This window comes from Solanum lycopersicum, chromosome 8, assembly GCF_036512215.1.
Source record: "Solanum lycopersicum chromosome 8, SLM_r2.1".
Classification (NCBI taxonomy): domain Eukaryota; kingdom Viridiplantae; phylum Streptophyta; class Magnoliopsida; order Solanales; family Solanaceae; genus Solanum; species Solanum lycopersicum.
Genome location: NC_090807.1, coordinates 38,098,638 through 38,125,478, shown reverse-complemented (window position 1 = coordinate 38,125,478; position 26,841 = coordinate 38,098,638). Strand labels below are relative to the sequence as shown.

Below are 26,841 nucleotides of genomic sequence, written 5' to 3'. Positions count from 1 at the left end.
AGTAATCAAGGGGTTGAAGAAGCTTGGAAGGCAAATGGATGTTTTGCTTTTATGGTCGCATTTTTGGGGCTCGTTATTTTCCCCAAAAGGGACAAGCATATTGACCTTCGTTTGGCTGGTGTGGTGAAGGCTTTGACCACAATGGAAAATCCAACTATTATTCCTATAATTCTGGAAGATATATTTCGCGCATTAACTAAATGTTTAAGTGGGGAAATGTATTTTGAAGGCTGTAATATTTTGCTCCAAATATGGTTTTTGGAATACCTTTATCACCATGATCGTGCGCCTAGGTTTACTCCAGATTGGTGCAACTATGTTTCCTCTCATAAGGAAAGGGAAGCCAAAATTGATTTTCCAAAAGGAATAATAGCGTGTGAAGAAAAACTTTCAGTGATCACATCTGATGAAATAGTATGGAATTATTACTGGTTCCCGGCTAAGGATATCATTTGCATGTCTAGTGGTATGTCGTTTCTTGTGTTGATTGGTCTTAGAGGTGTTCAACAATATGCCCCACTTCGGGTTATGCGTCAACTAGCCAGAGTTCAAGAAATCCCACCCAATGATGATATGAGTAGGTTTGCATATGACACTCCACCAGGTTTTTCTTTTAACAGCGAAGAGATTATGAAGATTTGGTATGGGAGTATTATTTCTGAGCTAAGTGAAATGGTTGTGGAGAAAGATAAAGGAAAGGTGGTTCAAGGGTACCTATCATGGTTTCGTGATCCTATGACATTTGGTGACACTCCTGAAGGATCCAGCAGAAAAAGAAGAGATCAACATATAATAAGACAATTGAAAAAAAAGTTGGAGAAGGCCAAATCAACCATTGCACGACAAGAAGTATAGGTCCAAAGATGAAAAATCACAAGTTAGAGTTGCAAGATATGGAAGGAGAATTAAAGCATGCAGAGGGAAGACTAGCCCGATTGGAGGAGGAATTGGATAATAAAATCCACTTGGCACGACAGATAAAAAGGGAGCAGAATTTTGAGATTTCTCGATTGAAGAGGGGTTTAGAGGCATCCGAAGAGGGGCAAAGACAATTGATCATCGAAATAGCAACACTTCGCCATCAACTTGAAGTAGCAGAAGGGCGAGAGGCCTTCTTGAGGAATAATCTGGGTAATCATCAGGCTTTGTTAAATGATTGTCATCAAAACATGGGAAAGGCTAGACTTCAAATTCATCAACTAGCAGAGCAAACCTCCTATGTTATTAAAAATCAGCGCCGTATGAATGATCAAGAAGTGGCTGAGCAAGCACGGAACATTGTTCCCCATTTGCCGAAGGTATTTCTGAATTTGTATGAGACCTTGAGAGGAAAAAGAAAGCCCCAAGAAAGTGATGAAGATTGAAGAGAAGTTTTAGTTGTTTTTGTTGTTCGTTTCATTTTGTTTGTTGAAAGACTTGGTTCTTAGTTTAAAATTTGGTGTTTAAGGATATTATGTTGATTCGGGTTGTTTTTAAACCTTTTGATTTTGTTGTTTTTTTTGAACTTTTGATGAATGAATTCCAAATTAATCAGTTTGAGTTGACTAAATTTTTGAACTACGTAATGATCTGATTCATGCAATAACATGATACGTAGGCAACCTCCAAAGGGTCCGATCAGAATTTATTTTTCAAAACTTTTTCTTTTTCCAAAAAAAAAAGAAAAAAAAAGGACAATAAGCAAAGCAAAGATGGGATGAAACAGTGGCCTTCCGAACCCATTTTACGATGTGATTAATAAGTGTGTGATTGATTTATAAAATTGTCTAACCCCTAACAAGTTTGTTCATTTCACATCAACTCTAGTTAGCTTTCGGTGGTTAGGTTTGTGGTAAACTGGCCGACCACCCGTACTTTACCAGGTCTAAGGTAAGAGCGTCAATGACAACCAATACTGAAACTGTGGTGAATCCAGCAGACACTCCGATTGATTCAACAACAAGAGAGACAATCACTGTTGAAGAAAATCGGACGCTGAGAAATATTATGGCACAATTGTGGCAAGCCTGGGCCAATGGACAAGAACCACCAGCGTCTATTCCTGGTTTTCCTGAGATCACTAGTATTCGATCTTCATCTTCTCAAGTGCCAATACCAGAACCGTTCTTCCCTCTAGGGTATGGTCCATTTGATAATTGTGGGGCCGGGCTATCAACAACACGTCCTGAAGGCATGCCATTTAGGAATACTCCCACTGTCACAACAGCTGCACCAGTCTATACACTCCCACAACCGACTGTGACGCAAAGAGCAGCTCAAGACGGACAATTCACCACTCATCCAGAGCAGTACTATACTCCTGGGATAGCATTTGGGGGCCCTAACTCTGTTCAATTCAGTTCCCCTATTGATAATGAGAGGCCCACTCCAGGCTCAGAGCAAGAAGAAATGTTGAAAAAAATGAAAAGCATCGAGCAACACATGAAGAGCATGCAAGGGTTAGGAGGGCACAAAAGTGTCGCATTCAAAGACTTGTGTATGTTCCCAAATGTCCACCTGCCACCTTGTTTCAAAACCCCTAAGTTTGATAAGTATGACGGACACGGTGATCCCCTAGCCCACCTTAAGAGATACTGTAATCAACTTCGGGGTGCAGGGGGTAAAGAAGAATTGCTCATGGCTTATTTTTGTGAAAGCCTGACTGGTGTTACCTCAGAATTGTTGATAGATAAGGAGATTTCCCACTGGCACATATGGGATGATATGGCTCAAGATTTTGTTAGACAATTTCAGTACAATGTCGACATTATGCCAGATCATAATACACTCTCCAATACAAGAAAAAAACCAAGTAAAAGCTTCAGAGAATATGCTATCAAATGGAGGGAACAAGCAGCCCGAGTTAAGCCCCCATTAAATGAGCAAGAATTGGTTGATATCTTCATAGAGGCTCAAGATCCTGACTACTTCCACCACCTCACAGCCGCAATGGGAAGACCGTTTCACACAGCAATCAAAATTGGGGAAATGGTCGAAAGTGGTCTCAAAACAGGAAGGATCGTGAGCCAAGCAGCAATCAAAGCTACCACACAGGCCATTCAAGGTGGTTCAACAAGTTTTGGAAATCGTAAAACGAAAGAGGAAGTTATTTCACTGGCATCAAGGTCAAGATGAGCTCAGAGAAAGTCTAATTGTCCTTACACATCAGTTCAGGGACAACTTAGCTATCCTCAGCATTACTACCCTTATGCTCCTCAATATCCAGTATCTCCGTCTCCGTACCCTGTCTTAAATGCTCAGTCATATGTGCATCCTCCCAATCGCCCACATTTTAGGGCCCCATCTCAAGGAAACTTTCGCCCACAACAGCCACCCTATCAAGTCCCTTACAACTCTCCTCTTATGCGAAATTATGCTCAAGATCAAGAACAGAAAAAGAAATTCACTCAATTGGGGGAGTCGTACTCCAGCTTGTTTCAGAAGTTAAGAAAGATAGGAGCGATTGAGTGCATCCCACGACATCGTCTGAATCCAAATGCTCCAGGTTTCCAAGCAAATGAAAGATGTGAATACCATTCAGAAACCCCAGGACACAGCACTGATAATTGTTAGACCTTGAAGGGAGCAATAGAGAAGCTGATCGAGCATGGAGTTGTTGTTGTGACAGATGATCAGAACACTCCCAATGTGACCAATAATCCACTTCCAGCTGAAAACAACTTAGTGGGTATGGTTTGTGATGATCAAGCGTACAGACTCCTCAGCAAAATGGGAAAGTTGTTTAAGAAGATTGGAGAAGAAGACAAGTCAATGAAGAGTTTAACACCAGTTGCCTCTCTGAGTGCGGAAGGTGTCAATCATGACACCAATGTCTTGTGCGTCCCAGGGGTTTCAAAGGGGATTGAAGTTCGAGCTGCTATGCCAAAGTTGTATGTATCAAAAGGCTTTTCATCAACACAACATGACCAAAGTGGCTTGACCAAGATGAAAGAGCCTATTTTTGTTAAGCCTGTTCAACAGCTTCCAGTAATTGATTCAAATCCTGTCCCTTGGAACTATAACAAAACTGCAGTGGTTTATCAAGGAAAGGAGATTGTCGAAGAAGTTGATGAAGCGGGAGGTTTGACACACTCTGGAAGATGTTATTCTCTAGAAGAATTAAGAAAAGGCAAGATGGCTGAAAATACCCAAGTACCACTAAAGAAAGCCGTTACTGGAGAAGAAAATGTAGAATTTCTAAAAAAGCTTAAAGTTCCAGATTACTCTATCGTGCAACAATTGATGAAGACGCCTGCACAGATTTCACTGTGGTCTCTACTTTTGCACGCAGAAGAACATCGTCTTGTGTTGAATAAGGTTTTGAATGAAGCACATGTGCCAAAAGAGACCACAGTAAATCAGTTGGAGAATATGACCAGCCGCGTCTTCGAGTCAAACGCCATCACTTTCACTAATGATGAGTTGCCGAAGGAGGGAGCTGGAAACAACAAAGCTTTGCATCTTACAGTGACATGTGAAGGTTACTATGTAAAGAGGGTCATGATAGATGGAGGTTCAGTGGTAGACATATGTCCTCTTTCTACGCTCCAAAGCTTGAAAGTTAACACTGACAGAATTCGTCCCAGCAATGTATTTGTGCGAGCTTATGACGGCTCAAGGAGGGATACCATTGGTGAAATCAAGTTAAACATGACAATTGGGCTAGTAGTCTTTACGATTGTGTTCCAAGTAATGGATATGGAAACATCTTATAATTTTCTACTAGGAAGGCCATGGATCCACATGGCTCGAGCTGTCCCATCAACTCTACATCAAGTTGTCAAGTTTGAATACAACAATCAGGAAATCACTGTTCATGGAGAAGACAATTCACCTATTTACAGAGATCCATCCGTCCCATACATTGAGGCAAAGGAAGGATGTGATTCTGTTGTTTACCAGTCTTTTGAGGTTGTATCGGTCGATCGCTGTAAAGAAGGAGAATCTATCATCCAATCATGTATATCTTCTTCCGCTTCAATGGTAACAACGACGATGCTCAAATATGGTTATCAACCCGGTAAAGGTTTGGGAGTATATTCGTAAGGAATCGTGGATCCCATTACTCTTTTAGGAAACCAAGGCACCTCTGGCCTCAGATACAAACAAAGCAAGAGAAATAGAGATAAATCTAAGAACCACAAAAGGATTGATTGGTCGTTGCCACAACCGATTCCCCATATTTCTCATTCTTTTATCAAATCGCAGGGTTCAGAATTGAAAGATTCATTCACTCCTGAAGATATTGAAGAAATCATTGAGGATCTCAGTCAGTTGTTTTGTGAAATAAATATGGTCCAAGTTGGTGAAGGCACAAGTCATGCTAATATGCAGCTCGTGGGCTCAGGTGTTGAGTTAAACAATTGGAAAGCCACTCCTTTCCCCATAAGGAAGGAGTCGTGGTAGTTTGTTTTGCTACTCTTTTGTATTTTGTTGTTCTCGGGGTTGTGGTCCGAATAGTTCAAAGTATTTTGTTATTGTCAACCCTTCTGTCCCTTATGATGTCAATGAAATGAAATTTCAGCTTCATAGTAAATTTTGTTTTTTTTCTCTCTTAATTTTTAATTTCTATTTTTCAGTTCTGTAAATGACGGCTTTGATAACATGTCATGCATGCGGAATGCACTCCCTGATTTCAAAGAGATGTTCATTCTTGAATCACCAAGTCAAGAGGTGGAATATGATGAAGAAGAGGCTTTTAGGGAAATTAATAGGGAACTGGAACAGTTTGAGCACAAACCGAAGCCTAATCTTAGTGAAACTGAGACAATCAATTTGGGAAGTTCCGAGGATGTTAAGGAAATAAAAATAAGTTTACATATCAATCAGGAAATTAGAGAGGCAATAACACCACTTTTTTTTGAGTACAAAGATGTATTTGCTTGGTCTTATGATGACATGCCAGGTTTGAGTGTTGATTTAGTGGTTCATAAGTTGCCCGTTTATCCTGATTGTCTACCCGTCCAACAGAAAAGAAGGAAATTCAAATCGGACTTGAGTAAAAAAATTAAGGAAGAAATAATGAAACAATTGAATGCAAAGGTGATCCAAGTTATTCGTTACACTACTTGGTTGGCAAATGTTGTTCCTATGCCGAAAAAGGATGGAAAGACAAGAGTTTGTGTTGACTATCGGGATTTGAACAAGGCTAGTCCAAAAGACAACTTTCCATTGCCAAATATCCACATCTTAGTTGATAATTGTGCAAAACACAAAATGCAATCTTTTGTGGACTGTTATGCGAGGAATCATCAAATCTTGATGGATGAAGAGGATGCTGAGAAAACTGCTTTCACCACTCCATGGGGAACTTATTGCTACAGGGTCATGCCATTTGGTCTTAAAAATGCTGGGGCGACTTACATGAGGGCTATGAACACCATGTTCCATGATATGATGCATAAAGAAATTAAAGTATATGTCGACGACGTAATCATCAAGTCTAAAACACGTTGATCATGTGTAAGATCTGAGAAAATTCTTGGAAAGAATGCGAAGATATGACCTCAAGCTTAATCCAGCAAAATGTGCATTCGGAGTTCCATTTGGAAAACTTCTGGGTTTTATTGTCAGTAGAAGGGGAATCGAATTGGATCCCTTTAAAATAAAATCCATTCGAGATATTCCATCCCCAAAAAATAAAACCGAAGTTATGAGTCTATCTGGGAGGTTGAACTACATCAGCAGGTTTATTGCTCAACTCACAACCACATGTGAGCCCATTTTCAAACTTTTGAAGAAGGATGCTGCTGTCAAGTGGACAGAAGATTGTCAACGAGCTTTTGAAAAAATCAAGGAGTATTTGTCCAACCCTCCTGTGTTGGTACCGCCTTAACCTGACAGGCCTCTCTTTCTATATCTTTTAGTAACAAATAATTCCTTTGGGTGTATTCTCGGTCAACATGATGCTACAGGAAGGAAGGAGCAGGCTATCTACTACTTGAGCAAGAAATTCACTAGTTATGAGGTCAAGTACACCCTTTTGGAAAGGACGTGTTGCGCCCTAACTTGGGTAGCTCAAAAGTTAAGGCATTACTTATTGTCCTACACAACTTACCTCATATCAAGGATGGATCCTTTAAAGTACATCTTTCATAAGCCAATGCCAACTGGCAGACTCGCGAAATGGCAAATTTTGCTCACTGAATTTGACATTATATATGTCACTCGCACTGCAATGAAAGCCCAAGCTTTGGCAGACCACTTGGCAGAGAACCCAGTCGATGGGGATTATGAACCATTGAATACATATTTTCCAGATGAAGAGACTAACTCAATTGAGGAAGTAGGTTCAAATGGAAATCAAGCTTGGCAATTGTACTTTGATGGAGCAACCAATACTTAAGGCACAGGGATTGGGGCAATTTTAATATCGCCCACAGGGAAACATTACCCTGGAACAGCTCGACTTCGCTTCTTTTGTAAAAATAACACCACTGAGTATGAAGCTTGCATCATGGGTCTAAATATGGCAATAGATTTGGGTGTGCAAGAATTAATTGTGTTAGGAGATTCTTATTTGCTTATCCGACAAGCTCAAGGCGAATGGAAAACTCGAGACATCAAGCTCCTTCCATATAGACAATATGTGGAAGATCTCAGCAAAAGGTTCAGGTACATCGAGTTTAGATACATTCCCAGGTTTCATAATGATTTGGCCGATGCCCTGGCTACTTTGGCCTCAATGCTTCCCTATCCTGGAAACACTTACATCACCCCATTGGAGATTCAAGTTCGGGACCAACATGGCTATTGTAATACAGTGGAAGTAGAACCTGATGGTGAGCCATGGTACTCAGACATCAAGAATTTTTTGAAGACAGGGAGATGCCCCGAACATGCCAACAAAAGCCAAAAAAGAACTATTAGACGTCTGGCTAATGGTTTCTTTTTGAGCGGGGATGTTTTGTATAAACGAACTCCGGATTTGAATTTATTGAGATGTTTGGATGCTGAAGAAGCCAAGAAAATTATGAATGAAGTGCACGCTAGGGTATGTGGACCACACATGAACGGATATGTCTTTTCAAAAAAGATACTCCGGGCGGGGTATTATTGGCTTACCATGGAAAGAGATTGCTTTCACTTTGTGAAAAAATGTAATCAATGTCAAATCCATGGAGATCTTATTCATTCACCTCATTCAGGGTTGCACCCCATGGCTGCTCCTTGGCCCTTTGTTGCATGGGGAATGGATGTAATCGGACCAATTGAGCCCAAAGCCTCTAATGGACATTGATTCATTTTGGTTGCAATTGATTACTTCACCAAATGGGTGAAGGCGATAACTTTCAAAGCAGTCACTAAGAAGGCGGTTGTGGATTTTGTTCATTCAAACATTATTTGTCGATTTGGTATCTCAAGAGCTATCATAACAGATAATGCCGCAAACCTCAATAGTAATCTGATGAAGGAGGTATGCGAGCAGTTCAAAATTGTGCACCACAATTCCACTCCATACTGACCGAAAGTCCAATGGAGCTGTGGAGGCAGCCAACAAGAATATTAAAAAGATTCTCAGAAGGATGGTTCAAGGCACTAGACAATGGCATGAGAAACTGCCTTTTGCACTTTTAGGATATCGTACAACAGTGCGTACCTCGATTGGTGCAACTCCTTATTTGCTGGTGTATGGAACTGAGGCTGTGATTCCAGCAGAAGTTGAAATTCCATCTCTTCAAATTATTGTTGAGGCTGAAATTGAAGATACCGAATGGGTCAAAACCCGACTAGAGCAACTCACATTAATAGACGAGAAACGATCGACGGCTGTCTATTTTTGTCAGCTTTATCAGCAAAGGATGGCTCGTGCATACAACAAAAAGGTGCACCCAAGACACTTTGAAGTAGGTCAACTGGTCTTAAAGCACGTTCTCCCGCACCAAGAAGAAGCCAAGGGAAAGTTTTCCCAAAATTGGCAAGGTCCATATCTTGTCAAGGAAGTATTGTCCAAAGGAGCCCTACACCTTACTGATGTGGAAGGAAAAACCACGGGCATAATTGTTAATGCAGATTCAGTCAAAAGATACTACATCTAATGCATTCTAAGGTTCTGCGGCATGTTTGGGGTATAAAGAACAGATGCACCCCCGTATAAAAAACCTCTCCCATTGAAAAAAATCTGAACTACGTTTGACCTGATTCTGAAAGGATACGTAGGCAACCCTTTAGGGGTTCGGTCATATAAAAAAAATCAGTTTTCCAGTATTTACAGAAACTGGGGCATTTTTAGTTTTTTTTATATATATAGAATAAGGTCAGATCATAATTCTGTTTATTCTGGCAACCGAATTTTTGGTCAAATCTAAAAATGATATTAATCATCAAAGGAAAAAAAAGAGTTTCTTATCGGTGAAAACCTTCATAGGCATCATAAGACGAAATAAAATCTTGTAGGTGAAAATCCTACGGGCACCTTAAGATAAAGGGAGGGAACATCATGAATGAAATCTGCAAGGACGATCAATTCTCGACACCTCTGCATAAAGGGCACATAGATCAATTGAAGATGACTCAGCTTTTGAGAACTAAAAAAAAATGGATCAGGGGGCAAGTCCAAGTGCATGTCATGGTTCAATCAAAGTCGACATATGCCTCAAGATAAGTTCTCTTTCTCATATTTAAAGGAATATCCTCCATTAAATTTATAGTTTTCTTGATCCAATCTTTCCTACTCTTAAGTTTGATATTTATTTTTATTTTTATTATTTTTTTTTCTCTTTTCTCCTTTTGATATAATCTCTTGACAAAATAAAGTAAAGATTGAAAATCTTACTACGGGTTCCCAAAAATCAAGCTGAGTATTTGAATTGACAAGCCATGGACCAAGGACTAAAATACCTCAGATCTTCACTCAAAATTCATGAAGGTCATCATTCTTTGGGACATCACTCGCACCATGATATTTGGTATTACCAAAAGATCAAGGCCCCTGTTTAACAAAGAGGGAGCTTCAAAGGTTGCTTAAGCATGGAGTTGTAGTAGAGTTGGAGAAATTGATCGAAGAAAACATGTCGGGTTACAAGTCAAAAGGAAACATCGCAAAAAGGAAGATCTCCAAGGTCTTCAAATGTTTGGTGTTTCATCTCATTCTACTAGCATTTTGCCTATCAATGCGAGAATTTCGTGCCATACGCACGAATTTGAATTCCGTGCAACAAGCACACGTCCTTTATTCCTGGGAAATACGCACCATCCTTTGTTCATGTGCAATACGCACCTGTCTAAATTTCGTGCAATACGCACCAATCTCAATTCCGTGCAACAAGGACACGTCCTTTATTCATGGGCAATACGCACCATCCTTTGTTCATGTGCAATACGTACCTGTCTAAATTTCATGCAATACACACCAATCTCAATTCCGTCCAACAAGCACACGTCCTTTATTCATGGGCAATATGCACCATCCTTTGTTCATGTACAATACGCACCTGTCTAAATTTCGTGCAATACGCACCAATCTCAATTTCGTGCAACAAGCACACATTCTTTATTCATGGGCAATACACACCATCTTTTGTTCGTATGCAATACGCACCTGTCTAAATTTCGTGCAATACACACCAATCTCAATTTCGTGCAACAAGCACACATTCTTTATTCATGGGCAATACGCACCATCTTTTGTTCATGTGCAATACGCACCTGTCTGAATTTCGTGCAATACGCACCAATCTGAATTTCGTGCAACAAGCACACATCCTTTATTCATGGTCAATACGCACCATATTCATGTCTGGAGCAATACGCACCACCATTCATAGGTTATACACACCCTATTCACATTTTAGGGATACATCCAATCTTAGGACAATGCGTCTTATTTGGAACTCTCAGGGCAGCACGCTTCATTTAACATATTCATTCTAGGGTCATTCTTCCTAGTTCAAGAATCTCATATGTTTTCCTCTTTCCTTAAGGAAACATATTCTTCATGGGTTCTTCATTTTGTGATCTTGAGTTTTTGAGTTTGAACAACCCACTCAAGTTAAAACATGCACTTAAGAATGATCCACCAGCCACCAAGATAGCATGCAGATTGATCTCAAAGATAATGCACAGAGCAAGTGAATGATCTAGACAAGATCCTAATAAGATACATCAATTAGGGATCTTGTAACATTTATAATGTAGAGATACATAGTTCTCTAACTTTTTCTTTGTAACTATAGGCAGTAGATGATGACAAGCAATATGAAGCAATCTTTTAGCCGTCTTTTATGATAGTTTTGACTATCAAAGTTTCTCGAACTACACTGATCTGATTTCCTTTTAATCAAGGATATGTAGGCAACCTCTAAAGCAAGGATGGCTTCATCGGAGTTTGAAACAGTCAAAAATTAGCCACTTCGTTCACTTTCTTTTCTTGAAAACTCTCCATGTTTCCAAGCGAAGAAGGGCATGCTGTAAACACCTAATTTTTGACATGTTTATTTTACTCCGATAGTATTTTAGTAAGATTTTTTTTTAATTTGAATTTTTGGTATTTGTATTTATTAGTTTATTGGCTCAAATGACCCAATTTGTTAAAATTGGGCTGATTTATATCAATTCTGATGGCCCAATTAATCTTGACCCGGTCCATAGAAATGGTCAAGATTGAATCTCATCCATTCATGATATTTTGATCCAAGGGCTGTTATTGGACCCAAACAAAAATACAAAACTCTAAAAAATTAGAATTTTCCTTTATTTTTATTTTAGATTTGTTGTCCCTTTCTTCTTTCCCTTACTACCATGCCGCCGGCCGGCCACCGCTACCGCCACCCACCGCCAGCCGGCCACCCCTTTTTCGCTGGAATTTTTTTTTTGAATTTTACCATCTTTTCCTTTCATCCTCCTCTACCTAAATCTACAAACCTTTCATCCATATCTATAGCCAAACTCCGTAGATCTAAGGAAAACCAAATATAAATTTTTACTTTTTCCTTAGATTTATAAAGTTCCCGTCATCCCCATCCCAAACCATTTACATAAACGTGTAGAGATCTTCAAGGGCTATCATTTGATATAAATTTTAAGTTCAAAATCCATCAAAAAAAATTTCGGCAAAGTTTCTCGGCGACCTTCATTTACCCGGAAGTTATGTCAATCTTTGCCCCCTCTTAATCTATACCCATATTTATCATTATCTTTTTTGGTTTGACTATATAAGTCGTTTGATGTTGGATTATGTTATTAATGTTCTTTAAGTTCATCATGTTGATGAGTTGCTTGAAGTATTATTATTTTATTTTTATTTCGATTTTTATGTTTATTATTTATTTATTTTGACTTTTTTTTCTGCATTATTTTGTTCTGTTTGATCTTTAAAATTGTTTAGATGTTTAGATTTTGTGTTATTGGGTCAATTTGTTGGGTATTGATGAAATGGGTCAACATTTGGGCCTATTTTAGATTTTTTCAGATGGCCCATTAACTATTATTCAAACAATGAATAAAAGGAATGGGCCATCTAAATGACATTGGGCCTATTATTTTCTGCTGACCCATATAACTATATTCAATTAATGAATAAAGTAAATGTGTCATCTAAAAGGGCAAAAGAATTATGCAATTAATCTGATTTTTTCTTAAAACAAAAAATAAAAAAAAAATAATTTCATTGGCCATTTAGGGAGGCACCTTGGGAAAACAAAGAGTCCAATGCATGCATTGGCTCTTAAGTTTTCAAGAAAGGTGGATGTTAATGTTATTCACCTATTTAAACTCCCTTGGGGAAGAAAGAAAAGGAAGATATAGAAAGAAAATTGCAAAAAAATACTCACTTAAAAAATTTCTTCTTAAAGAAAAAAAAAGAAGAGGATATCTCTATTGGGTTGTCTTGGGAATTCAATTAAATTTGCTCCTATATTTGCTTGTCATCAACTCTAGGTATTTCTTTTTTTTACATTTCAATGTAATCTTTATGTTATTGTTATGTTTTATTTTTTTTGAAAAATTGTTGATATTTTTTACTAAGCTTATTATAATTCTCGTATGATTATGTTTATCCTTATGTTACTTTGTTTGTATATTTCTATTAGTTTATTATTCTATAGTGTTTCTCATATCATTATGTTTATTATGATGTACATATATAATATTAATTATTTCTAGCTTAAATTTTAGCTTTAGTAAGTAAAAAGAAAAAAATATAAAAAAATAAAATAAAACAAGCAATTAAAATATAACAATTGCAAATCTTTTAGGTTTTCGGTAACTTTCATTTTTAAGGAATGAACTTAAGAAAAAATATATAAAAAAAACGTAAAACTAGTTATTTTTGCAAAAGGGTTTAATCTGGTCATTTTTGCAACAAAAGAAAAAAATGTAAATTTGGTTATTTCTGCATAAAATGTAAATCTCGTTATTTCTGCAAAAAATGTAAATTTGGTTATTTCTGCAAAAAATGTAAATCTGGTTATCTTTGCAAAAAATGTAACTCTGGTTATTTCTGCAAAAAAGATAAAATCTGATTATTTCTGCAAAAAATGTAAATCTGGTTATTTCTGCAAAAATGTAAATCTGGTGATTTTTGCAAAAAAATAAAATCTGGTTTTTTCTATTAAAAAAAAGTAAATATGTTTTTGTTTTTTTTTTAAAAAAAAAATCTCTAAAAAAAAATTATTTTTGAATTGATTATTAAAGTAAAAATACAAATTTGACTAACTTGACTTAATAATTCAACAATTAAAAATTTGTTATTTTGCAATCTTCTATCAAATAAGTTAAGGTAGTCATTTATATATATAATATTTTTTTACCAAATTAGTTATTTCTTAAATTTTTATCAATACATATTATATATATATATATATATATATATATATATATATATATATATATATATATATATATATATATATATATATATATATATATATAAAATAAAAATAAACTAGTATATCATTAATTTAAAAGAGTGTTCAATTGTAATTTTGTAATTTTTTTCTTTGTTCTCATTGTCTACTGATAATTTTTTTTTTCTTTCGCTAAAACCATAAATAAATGCTAGAATTTTTTTTATAATAATAAATAAACAAAAACTAATCATTTCTTGGTTTATATGTTGCACCAATTTTTTTATCCATTCATGACGTTATTTTTTTTTGAGTAATCAATTATTATTATTTTTTTAAAAAAATAAAAATAAAAAAAATTAAAACTTTAAATACCATCATATGTTTGGTTACGATCCTTAGTGTGTATTTCTTTCCTAAAAGAAAGGTCTTGTGAGCGGTTACACTCTTAGGCCAATCATTTTTTTTAAAAAAAATAGTAATTAATTTTTCCCCCTTTTATCCAAATTAAGTAAATAAATTATTTTAGCCAAATATAAGTTAATAAAGCGACCGTGCTAGAACCACGGGACTCGGGGGGTGCCAAATTTTTTTCTTTGTTCTCATTGTCTACTGGTAAATTTTTTTTTCTTTTGCTAAAACCATAAATAAATGCTAGAATTTTTTTTATAATAATAAATAAACAAAAACTAATCATTTCTTGGTTTATACGTTGCACCAATTTTTTTTATCCATTCATGACGTTATTTTTTTTGAGTAATCAATTATTATTATTTTTTTAAAAAAATAAAAATAAAAAAAATTAAAACTTTAAATACCATCATATGTTCGGTTACGATCCTTAGTGTGTATTTCTTTCCTAAAAGAAAGGTATTGTGAGCGGTTACGCTCTTAGGCCAATCATTTTTTTTAAAAATAGTAATTAATTTTTCCCCCTTTTATCCAAATTAAGTAAATAAATTATTTTAGCCAAATATAAGTTAATAAAGCGACCGTGCTAGAACCACGGGACTCGGGGGGTGCTTCATACCTTCCCTCCGGTCAACAGAATTCCTTACCCAATCTCTTTTTTTCGTAGACCCAAAAAAAACGTTTTTTTTATTAAGAACTATCTGGTGACTTGAAACACATAAAAAACTCAATTTAAAGTGGCGACTCTAAAAAAAAAAATTAAAAAAAAACCCCGTCATATCCTCAACAATTAAAACTTAAATAAAAGAGGTGTGACAAAATAAATGTTCAAACATCAAACACAACATCCAGATACATATTTTTTTTTCAACTTTAATGAAATGTAGTTCAGACAACAACTAGTTGTTTCTTTTTTAACATTAGTAGATCAGTTTTTTGTGAAGGTCAATTGCAGGACGTGAAAATAAAGTTAGCATGTTCAAGAGATGAATAATTCATGGAGGCTCACATGTAAGTTATATAAATGAAAAGAAGAGGAAGCTTAAAGATTCTTCGAATAGAGACGCTTGTGATGGCTAGCTAGAGTTGTCGGTCAAGCCTTAGCTATGCAGGTTTACCTTTTGTGATGGCTAGTAGCATCAACAATAAAATGGGTAATTTCGACTCATAGTGTTGTGTTTGTGATATTATGCTTCAGGTTTCCATAGGAGAATTCAAAATTTTGAGTTTATGGATTCAAAGATAGAAATGATATCTTATTGGATTTTGGATGAATTATTTATACATTAAAATTGATTTTTTTTTGTTTTGAATAAATTTCCCTTGACATTGTGAATGAAAGAGGTTTGAGTAGTTACTATGTTAAGTTGAACCTGTAATAAGAATGCTAGTAACGTCCAACCAGGTCTCAAAATGTGTTTGACATGAAAGGAAAAATGTTTTCCAATTTTTTATGTTCGGTTGGTTAAATATTTTGTCTACAAAAATGAACTCCTTAATACGAGGAAATTGACTTCTCTTAATGAAACTATGGAAATTTAGAAAAATATTTTTCATGAGAAACATTTTCCTTTCGTATCAGAAAACACCCTTATTGTACTACGTACTCTAGAACTAGCCTAAGTATTTTTTGGATATCCTCTTTAGTTTATTATGTAACAATCAACTGCAACTTACTAACGACATGTATTACTATATTTTCTAGTTGATGTACTTTACTGTAAAACAATATATTTAGTGTAATTTGACAATGATATGGAGAGGGTGGCGTGTATGTTACCTTATATCTATTTTCAGCAAGATAGAGACTATTCCCGGTACATTGTGTAAAAGATTACAAGAGAAAATTAAAATACGTAAAGCATGTAATACTAAAATCAAAGAATAAGATAGTATATATGAGAGCAATAATAATAATAATAATAATAATTATGTAATACTAAAACCAAAGAATAAGATAGTATATATGAGAGCAACAATAATAATAATAATAATTATTATTATTATTATTTATGATAAGGAAAATAGTCAATGCTTGAAACTGATTTCGATATTTTTTACTTTAATCGAAAGTTTTCTTACCGAAACAATCCCTCTATCTTTGTAAGGAAATTGAATTTTAATAACCATTTTTAGTCAATTTTATTGATTTGAATAATCTAGACTCTATTCGTAGGGTAGGGTTACTTACAGGAAAAAACATTCCCTATTCAATAGTTCTTCATTTTCAAGAATCTAACACGAGATACTTTTTTTGTTGCGATGATATCGACCGGTAAATAAGGTAAACCCAATGAAACCTAAAAACTACAGGTACCATATTGGATAGAAGACAATCCAAAAGACGAAGGCTCAACCAACTCATAAAAATCTGAGATAGACAAGAGGTTGCTTCTTTTTGTGCCTCAATCGAAATAAAACTGAAGGAAGTCATAATGAATAGTCACAATCAAATTTTGGATTTAATGGATAAATTCTAATTGAAGGCTATCGAATTCCATCTATCTCACCATGTTCTATATATAACTGTGTTGGTCTTTATAGATTACTCATTGGCGGTTAGAGAGTTGACACATTGAATTGTGTAGTGACTTTTGTCCGTTGATTTTCAATTGTACGTTGACGGGCATTCGTTTTCCACATTATTTTTCACTCCTTATTCCTCCGTTATTATTTTTAGCCTATGTAAACTCTTTGATCATTTATATTCACTATTAACTACCCCATTATTTTCTTACTCGTTTTTAGAAATACTTTCTAAACTATAAATAGTGGTTGTCTTCATTTGGTTTCGATAACACACAAGAAATCATAATAGTGTGTTAAATATAGAGTTCTTATTAGTTGGGGGGGGGGGGTTAGTAAATATTTGGACTCAACTTTTGTCCAGATTTGTTGAGTTACACTTTGTGATTAGAATGGTATATTCCTGAAGAGACAAGTCAAAAAGGACTACTGTTGGATCGATTAAAAACTTGTAGTAAGCTTGAATCTCCTTAAAGAGAGCAAGATATTCCGCCTCAACCCGAAGAGATTTTTGTTTCAACATTTCATTTTCATTTGTAATCTTTTTTAAACTTGTACTTTTCACTAACAATTTTCAGGAGATTCCCATTGGCTACTATTGAAAGAACCAGCATTGTCAAGATGAGAGACCTTAACAAGTCATTTTTGTTTAATGGTAACTATTTCAAGAGATGGAAGGGTAAAATACTTTTCAACTTAATTCTTCTCAATGTATCTAATATGTTAACAAAGAAGAATCCTAATAAATTGACATAACCTCTATGAATGATGATGAAACTATTTCTCATCAAGAGAAGTGGAAAAATACGATGGAACTTTGATAAATTTTATGATTATCACGATAGAACTTACTTTAGTTCAATGAAAATTTGGAAAGTATTGTAGCGTAAGTATGATACGAAAAGGTAGGAGCAAAACAAAAATATGCGGCTAGTAGATTTTTTTTGTTTCAAAATGGTGGATAACAAAAAACTGGTAGACCAAGCTGAAGACTTTGTAATAATTGTTAGAGAGCTCGGGTCTGAGGAGGTCAAAATTGGATAAAACCTTATTGTTTGTGGCATCGTAGATAAACTTCCACCTTTTTGATGGAATTTCAAAATACAATAAAAATAAAATGAAACCTCTACTGAAACATTGATAATGACAATCAGCATGAAAGAAGATCCTAGAGGACAAAATATTGTTTTACAATTGGAAAAGATCAACATCACAATAAAGGTAAATTTAAATTTAATTGTTTCAAATTAATACTACTCATGAACTTTACAATTGTTAGCATGATCGTAGGCGTCTCAACATGTTTATACTAAATCATGATTGTAGGGATCCACAATAAGGGAATATCTCTTTTACCTTGTATATTTATATACATATATATATTTATTTATTTGTTTCGTAGAATATATATATGAAAGCTGTAATATCGTGAAGAAAATACAGAAGAATTCAGTTATCAACATTATTCTTACCGTTCGTCATGGTATCAATTCACCAACATCGAATTGAATCTCAAGGACACTCGAATAAATTTTTTCTTCACAATGGGAGACCAGACACCCACCTCTTCCATAATCTTTCATTGTCTATCACGATGACTCAACTTTCCCAATGAGTATTGTTCTTGAGGAAACAATTTTTTATCTCTGGTCATAATTGATGGAGATGCACATTGGTGCACGAAATAAAATTTTGTGTTTGATAGGAGATAAAGTGAAACAAACAACGAATGATCCGAGTTACGCAACATGGATTACTGACAACAACAGACTGAACAGTTGGCTCATTAATTTAGTGAGCCCTTATCTTATGTAGCGATATATCCAACTCTCCATAACAAATGAGATATGGGAACCTATTGATAAAACCTTCTATGATGGATATGATGAAACCTGTTTGTTTGAGTGGTATAAAATATATGTCACGGTCAAATAGAGTGGTAGACCTCTGTCTACTTTCTATAGTGAACTGGTTGAAATCTTCCAGGAAATCGACCATTTAATAGTCGCACAAGAGGAAGAATTTCTTGGAGTCATACAGACACATTCCATTATGGTTAGATTGCGAGTTCATATATTCCTCAATGGACTTGACGTTGAATTTGATAAAGTTCATGGTGAGATTCTATGGAAGGATCCAAAGTATAATATGAAAATTACATATGCATACATAAGAGGTGAATTTCAACAAAGACAGACCATGGGAACTTCACACAATTCCACAAAGTTCTGCCAATGCAGTTCACCGAAACAAAGGGTGCAGTAACTCATGAACGGGAAAATGTAATGATTTTATTTGTAATCATTGCGGTTAGAAAGGATATTCGAAACATATATTTTATGAGATTATTGATTACCTGGACTTGTGGGATTTCTCAAAGAAGCCTAGAAAAAAATATCAACGAAGGTGTATCAATTGCTATTGCAAGGACACCACATATCCACCCAAGAAGGAAAATCGCAACCCATTGCCAATGTTGTTCATCTAGGCATTTCTGATAAGGTGGATGTATATTTTGTCACTACTAATAATACTGCTTTGATTATCTACACATGACCAATTGATCATATGACAAACGATTCCACCAAATTATAGACTTTTAAAACGTCATCTCAATCTGACATCTCTATCCCAAATGGTAGTACTTCTCCTATCATAGGAGACGAATCAATTTTTCTTTCTAATATGTTAGCACTTGATACTGTCCTATTACTTCCCAAACTTTCTTATAATCTTTAATCAGTTTGCAGTAATACCTCAACACTGAATTGTACCATAACTTTTTTGCCTTCATTATGTGTTTTTCAGGACATTCTGACACAGAGGACTCTTTGTTATTGTGTTAAATGAAATGAGTTGTATTATTTAGAGTTAACTGAAGATTGAAAAAGGAAATTTCATCATGCATTTCATATGAGTGGGATTTAGAAGACTCGTGATAGTGTTTGGTTATGGGAAAGGCGGCTCGGTCACATTTCCTTTATGTACCTTAAAAAACATAGGAAAAGTTTTTTTTTTGTTGTCGATATTTAAGATCTCAAATGTGATGTATGTGAATTGGCAAAAAATCATCGTGTTCCATAGTCATCTAGTTTAAGTAAATGTTCCTAGCCTTTTGGTGTCATACATTCTGATATTTGGGGACCTGCAAAGGTTCCATCACCCTCAAATGCTCGTTATTCTATCACTTTTATTGATAAATTCACTAGGTTTGCATGGGTATCTTTGCATCGCAAAAGAAGTGATTCATATATGGCATTTAAGGAATTCTACAATATGGTTCATATCAAATATCAACATAAAATTCGAATTCGGCAATTAGATAATGCCACGGAAATTGATGATGCTTTATTTAGTGAATATTTGAGACAATTGGGAATACGACACCATACTTCTTGTAGGTATACACCACAACAAAATGGGTTGGCAGAAAGGAAGAATCGGCAAATTATGGAGGTAGTACATTCATCTCTTATTGGGATGAACATGCTACAGTTTTATTGGAGTGAGGAGGTCAAATTTGTTGTGTATCTTACCTATCGGGTTCCTTCCCGAGTTATTGTTTTCCAAAATCCACAAGATAAATTGTACTCTTTTTGCTCCATTACACTTATTCCAAATCTCGAACCAGGAGTTTTTGGGTGTACTGTATATGTTCATATTCCCAAAGTCTTACAAAACAAATTAGATCATTGTGCCATACAATGTATTTTTTTGGATATTCATATTTTCAACAGGGCTATAGATGTTATTATCCATGCACGAAAAAAATATCAAGTATCTTTAGATGTATCCTTCCATGAAACTGAGCCATTCTACAGGGGGGAGTTTTGGACTCATCTCTTCAGGAGGGTAGAACTCGAGTGATGAGACTGAGCTTCCTTTAATAAATAATGGATAATCTAAAGGTGAAACTATTTTTTTTTCCAGAATTAGAGGCCATTGTAGAATAATTAAATACACCTCAAGTCACTAGTGATCAGCCCAATGTAGATGCTCCAAGTTTGCCAAATGTATCTATGAATAATGGTGATGAAGATCCATTAGAAGAGCTTGTGTTAACACTATTAATCAAGGAACCTCCTTCTCAAAATAATCAATCGAATGTTAGATCACAAGTAACAAATGATTCCCTCTCAAATTGTTCGTTACCCTCCCGATTACCACAATGGTCGACAGGGTTGTCCCAAAAAAACAATATGAACCTGATGCTAGAGTAAATGTTGAATATACTATCAATAGTTTTACATCTACTCATATATTTTAAGAGTCATATGCCCTAAATGTTGAACAATTGTCCATAGTGTCTATTTCTAATAATGTGCAATAAGCATTAACTGATTTGAAGTGGATGAAAGCAATGAATAAAGACATGGAGGCTTTGTAAAAGAACTCAACTGGGAACCGGTTTCATTGTTGGAAGGGAAGAGACATGTCTAATACAAATGTGTATACACTATAAAACATAAAAGTTGATGGAAGCATCGATAGGTGTAAAGCATGGTTGGTGGCAAAAGCTTACACAAAAAAGTATTATCAAGAAAATTTTGCACCACTTTCTAAGCGTAATACCGTCTGCATCCTCATATCAGTGGCAGTGAATCGAAATTTGCCTTTGCGACAGTTTGGCATAAAGAATGCTTTCTTGAATGGTTACTTGGAGGAAAAAGTTTTTATGGAGATTCCACCTGGTGTTAAATATGATATATACATGATGGTAATGTATTTAAATTCAAGAGATCGTTGTACGGGATCAAACAATCAACTAAAACCTGGTTTGGAAGGTTTACCTTAGCAATAAAGTTGGTTGGTTATACACAAAGTAATTTTGAACACACTTTATTTGTCAAATACGAAGGATAAAAAATTACAACATTAATAGTGTATGTAGATGATATGGCCTTGACTAACAATTATGTTGGAGAAATGGAGAAACAACAAAGGTGTTTGGCCACCATGTTTTAAATTAAAGACATAGGACACCTACAATATCTTTTGGGTATTGAAGTATCATGATCGAATCTGGACGTATGTGTTGGATTTGTTTAATGAAACAGGGATTTTAACATACAAACCAATTGAAAGACCAATGGACATAAATCATTCAATTGAAATTTCTTATGCACAATTTTTTCTAGACATAGGTCGTTATCAACAACTAGTGGGAAAGTTTATTCATCTAACACATACCAAGCCAGACATTACATATGCTATGAGTGTGGTAAGACATTTTATGCATGCTCCAACCGAGGAACACATGAGACCACTTTATAGACTCTTAAGATATCTTAAAGGTGAACCTGGAGGGGGTTTATTGTACTAAAAAATGAGGGTTCCACCATTGAAGGTTACATCGATGCTGATTGAACAGGAGATCAATCAACCAGAAAATTCACTTCAGGATATTTCATGTTTGTGGAAGGAAATCTTGTAACCTGCAGAAGTAAGAAACAAAAGGTTATTGCTAAGTAAAGTTTGAAAGCATAATTTCGAGATATGGAAACTGGCTTATGTGAACTGTTATTGATTAAATGAGTGCTACTTTATCTTGGAATTGAATGTTCATGGTCTGGAAGTTTATTTTGTGATAACAAAGTTGCTATCAAATAACTCAAAACCCTGTACAGCATGATCGAACTCAACATGTTGAAACTGATCATAATTTTATTAAAGAGAAGTTGGACCCAAAGACTATTAAATTTCCATTTGTCAAGTCAGAAAGTCAACTTAAAAGCAATCTTACAAAGGCAGTCTCAGGGAGGATATTTCTTGTAGTTATTAACAAGTTTTGTATCAGAGACATGTATGCACCAACTTAAGAGGGAGTATTAACATGATTGTGGGAAACCTCCGAAGAAAAATAATTGTGAAACTAATCTAGCAAAAAATCAATAACTTAAAGATAAGAGATCTGGTTTTTTGTGCAGTGAGAGGGCATATTACTCCATTTTTCAGATTTGCGAAATGTGGTTCTACACCTCAATAACCTTTTGTGCCTGTTATACATACATAAACATAGTTGAGAGTGTTGATGTATAGTAGGTTAATTCTGGTGCAAACTATCACATCTGTTATAACAAAGATTTCTTTTAAGAATATACTCATTTTTAGGAGTCCAAAACCATTATGCTTGGTGATTCTCACACTACTCAATTGCTTGAAATGGGATATGTCGAATTGTGTTTTACCTCTAGAAGGGTGTTAACTTTCGAAGATGTATTTTATACTACTTCCATGAGAAAAAATTTGATGTCTAGTTTTCTTCATAATAAAGCGGTGAAAAGGTTTATTTAGTTTGATTAATATGTAATTCTGAAGAAGAGTATTTTTGTGGGAAAAGGGTATGCTTGATGGGATGACCAAACTAAACATTAAAATGAATAAAGTTTCTAATTTTGTATATATTGTTTGTTCTACTAAAAATTTTGGCATGTTCTTTTGTATCATATTAATGATCCTTATGTTTGAATCATGAGTAGTTTATAGTATTTTGAAAAGTGTGAGGATTGTAGTAAAGTGAAAATCATTATAAGGCCTCATTTGCATGTCGAATGAAAAATACATTTTTAGAATTAGTTCATAGTGATATTTGTGAATTTTGAAGAATTTTAACTTGTGGAGGTTATAGATACTCTCTTACTTTCATTGATGATTTTTCGAATTTTACATATGTTTACTTGATGAAGAATTAAAGTGATGCTTTTGAAAACATTAAAGTATATCTCCATAAAGTTTAAAATCTGTTTGGAAGAATTTTTTTATAAAAAAATTAGAAGTGATTAAGGTCATGAATATGAATTAAATGAGTTTCATTCAAACAAATTTTCCTTATTCTACTTCGTCTGATATTGTAGCGAAAAGGAAAAATGGAACTTTGATTTAATTAACTAATATCATGCTTATTCAGTCAAATGCACCTTTAAATTTATGGGGTGAAGCTATTTTAACTGCTTGTTATGTGTTGAATCGTGTGCCTCATAAAAAGTCAAAATTGACACCATTTGAATTGTGGAAAGGTCACAAGCCATGTTTTGTAGAACTATGAGTTTTAATTGTCTATCCTTTGTGAGGCTTTTGGAATGTCACGACCCAAGTCTACACCCTGGACGTGGTCCACATTCAAGAACCACTTCTTCTCCCCTAGCGAACCCTCATCATGACTTACTACAAGTGGAAGAATAAATGAAGCATACAAACTTAAAAATGAATAAAATACATTAAACTCAATTACAAAATCGTTAACTCAAAAGGTAAAATTTGAATAAAATAGTATATTCAACTCGCCAGAAATAGGCAACTCAAGTATGTAAAATATTTAATAAAATAAATGAAACAGACTTCTCAAAATGTACTTTCTATCTATGAAGCCTCTAAAGGACAATGATTGAAGTGGGGAAAAAATCCACGACATCCTAACAAAATTGAAAACAAATAATTACATTCTTCGGATGCAAAGAGGCTCACCATAGAAAACTCGAACTATATGTGGTATCATTGAAATACATGTTGATAATCTTGTATACATGTATCTGCATAATGAAACGATGCAGACCAAATGGCTTAGTACATGAAATGTACGAGCATGTAAAGGAAATTTCAAAGCATAAAATAAACTTGAACTTGATAAAAGAAAATATACTTACATCTTTTGAACTCACTAAACTAAACTCAAATCAAGAATATGATACTCAACTCAAAGATTTGATACTCAAGTCAAGATACTTAACTCTGGATACTCAACTCAAGATAAAGAAACATAAATGTTGAAATATATGTAAAGATTTTAAACTAGTACATAGAAACTCAATATTTTGAATAACACAATAACAACTCAGTTTGTAAAGAATAAAATATAATATGGCTCTTTGAGAGATTATGTTATCAAAATTCATCACTATGAGCTATATGATGATAAAATATTTTGTTCACACTGCGAGAACTGTCCTTTACCTTGTAAGGGTATAAAACCTCTTAACTAAGTGTATCCAATAATTTATTCTTAAAAGCATAAAGGAATCCTCTAAAATGTATGAACCTTTCTACCCACGTTTGTTACATGGCTTATGGAGATTTAATTTAACTGAAACGTCCCCATATTGGTTCTCCATACTACTCCCAAAAATATACTCAGCTCATATGTCTAAAAACATAACTTTTTTGAGATTATTAATCAAAATGTTTTTCGTAAAAAGAAATGTAACTCAAACTGATCAAAACTTTTTTGGAAATCTTGGTTTCTTTCTCTTTTAAATATGAAAACATTTACTCTTGTACTACCTAATTACCATATATAATTTTAATTAAAAAAAACTCGATTCTAGTCTTTCTCAACTCAAGTGCTCAAGTCTTAAACCAAGTTCAAAAAAATATGTAAAAGACTTCAAAGAATAAAGTTCATGCAAAATTAAAAGGCGTGAACAACTCTAATTGAGGTTTAAACTGACCATACATGGAACTCAAGAATTTCAATGATAATAATCATTTTAAATATTCTAGACTAAGGGTTCACGCGGAATTGTGATAATAAACTACTCAACTTAAGGACTCAGAGACACTTCTCATCTCCAGAATGCTCGACTAATAGGGGTCATGCGGAGCTATGGGCATGAACTATTCCACTAATAAACTCCACTGGTTTATATATAACAGTCCCATAATTATGAAATAAAATCTCAAAATGGATTAGGAACACAATAATCAAAACCTAGAACTTCAAGATACGACTCCTTTCCAAGATACTCCATTCATGAACTTCATGCAAAATTTTATTGGCATGAGAGACTCAACTAGAGGGTCTACATAAAAATATGACACTCAACTATGAAACTTCGAATTCTCATACTTACTTCCTCAAATCTTAACTCAAAATCAATAGTTGATCTCAAATGATTCATAATTTAACTCTATGAACTTCTTGAACTCTACTCCTAAATCTCTCTTTTGTATTTGAATTATGAATTCAAGAGTTATGTTCATGATGTGAAGGATATCATGATGATAAACTAAACTCGTTAATACATTCTCCTCATTCTCATACTCACTTTCTTGAGTCTTGAATAAAGTTTTTTGAATTCGTAGAAGACTCATAAAAAAGACTCAAAGGGAATTTCTAAAAATGTTCGAAAGAACTCTCAAGTGTTATCTCTTAACTCCACCTTGAATTTAAATTTTGATTTCAAGTTTGTTGTTCATGTTATGAATGATTTCTAGGTATTTAGGAGTAGTGTATAGTATTAAGTATGTATAGGGCTATAAGGTACCTTTGTAAAGGACATATACGAGCGAAACGACAGAGAACGGGTAGGGGCAGGCAACCCTGATGCCTGAGTGGCGCATTTCATCAACCCTCTACCTAAATAGGTGTGGTTAAGATACACTGGAAGGCGCACTGATCCATCCTCCAACCCAGAAAACCCCGACGACTTTCTTTACTCGTTTTCTCAACCTAGTTCACCTAGATTGAAACAGTTTCTTTTCCAATCACTTGAATTCAATTTCTCAACAGAAGAACACACTAATCTAATCAATACATACCTAAAAACAACTAACTTTCATATCAAGAATTTATCAAAACCTCAACAAAGCAAGATTTAGAATGAACTTTAAGAACACTTATCAAGAACCTAAATGTTTATATCTTTATGGACGAATTTGAATATGAAAATCATGTTTGGTGTGCAGGTGAAAGAACCCAACACTTATAAAACTCTAAGGGGTCAAACACATGGAGAATATCCATAAGAAAAATCAAGAATCTCGACAAACGCTTTGACCCTCTTCTTCTCTTTTCTCCGTTTTTCTCTTCTATTCTCTTCTTGGACTCTCAACTTAAAACCTAGGTGTGTATTAGGATAATAAAACTGAATCTAATCATATTAGAACTCTAAAACCTTTCTAATAACAATTTTAAATATGATTGTGTAGGGAAAATACCAAAATATCCCTCACTATTTTTGAGTAACTTTCCTTAATTGAACAGTCCTTCTTCAAATGAACATATGTCACTCATCTGAACTCGAAACTTAACAAACTAGGTGGCGTTGGAAATATAATTAAAATATCTTTTATTTTATTACTTATGGTCCACTAAAATCATCTTGTAATGAACATTATGGTGTTTTAAAGTTTACCAAAAATTAGA

General features: G+C 34.6%; 2 protein-coding genes across 2 annotated transcripts; both read left to right on the top strand.

Annotated features, from left to right (window-relative positions):
- Positions 1 to 1,881: 1,881 nt before the first annotated feature.
- Positions 1,882 to 6,435, top strand: LOC104648691 (uncharacterized). The gene is made up of 5 exons (XM_010326499.2): positions 1,882 to 3,067; positions 3,149 to 3,547; positions 3,608 to 4,962; positions 5,188 to 5,381; positions 5,559 to 6,435. Exons 1-5 carry the CDS (start codon positions 1,882 to 1,884, stop codon positions 6,433 to 6,435), a joined length of 4,011 nt encoding a protein of 1,336 aa, XP_010324801.2.
- Positions 6,436 to 7,447: 1,012 nt separating this feature from the next.
- On the top strand, positions 7,448 to 9,017 carry LOC112942053 (uncharacterized). Its single transcript, XM_026032606.2, has 3 exons — positions 7,448 to 7,972; positions 8,261 to 8,395; positions 8,451 to 9,017. Exons 1-3 carry the CDS (start codon positions 7,448 to 7,450, stop codon positions 9,015 to 9,017), a joined length of 1,227 nt encoding a protein of 408 aa, XP_025888391.2.
- The last annotated feature ends 17,824 nt before the right edge of the window (positions 9,018 to 26,841 follow it).

Coding starts and splice junctions, on each gene's coding strand:
- LOC112942053 (XM_026032606.2), top strand. CDS start 7,448: ATGGCAATAGATTTGGGTGTGCAAGAATTAATTGTGTTAGGAGATTCT. Junction 7,973..8,260: donor TGAATGAAGTGCACGCTAGG/GTATGTGGACCA, acceptor AAATGGGTGAAG/GCGATAACTTTCAAAGCAGT. Junction 8,396..8,450: donor ATAGTAATCTGATGAAGGAG/GTATGCGAGCAG, acceptor ACTGACCGAAAG/TCCAATGGAGCTGTGGAGGC.
- LOC104648691 (XM_010326499.2), top strand. CDS start 1,882: ATGACAACCAATACTGAAACTGTGGTGAATCCAGCAGACACTCCGATT. Junction 3,068..3,148: donor TTCAACAAGTTTTGGAAATC/GTAAAACGAAAG, acceptor CTTACACATCAG/TTCAGGGACAACTTAGCTAT. Junction 4,963..5,187: donor TATCTTCTTCCGCTTCAATG/GTAACAACGACG, acceptor ATCAAATCGCAG/GGTTCAGAATTGAAAGATTC.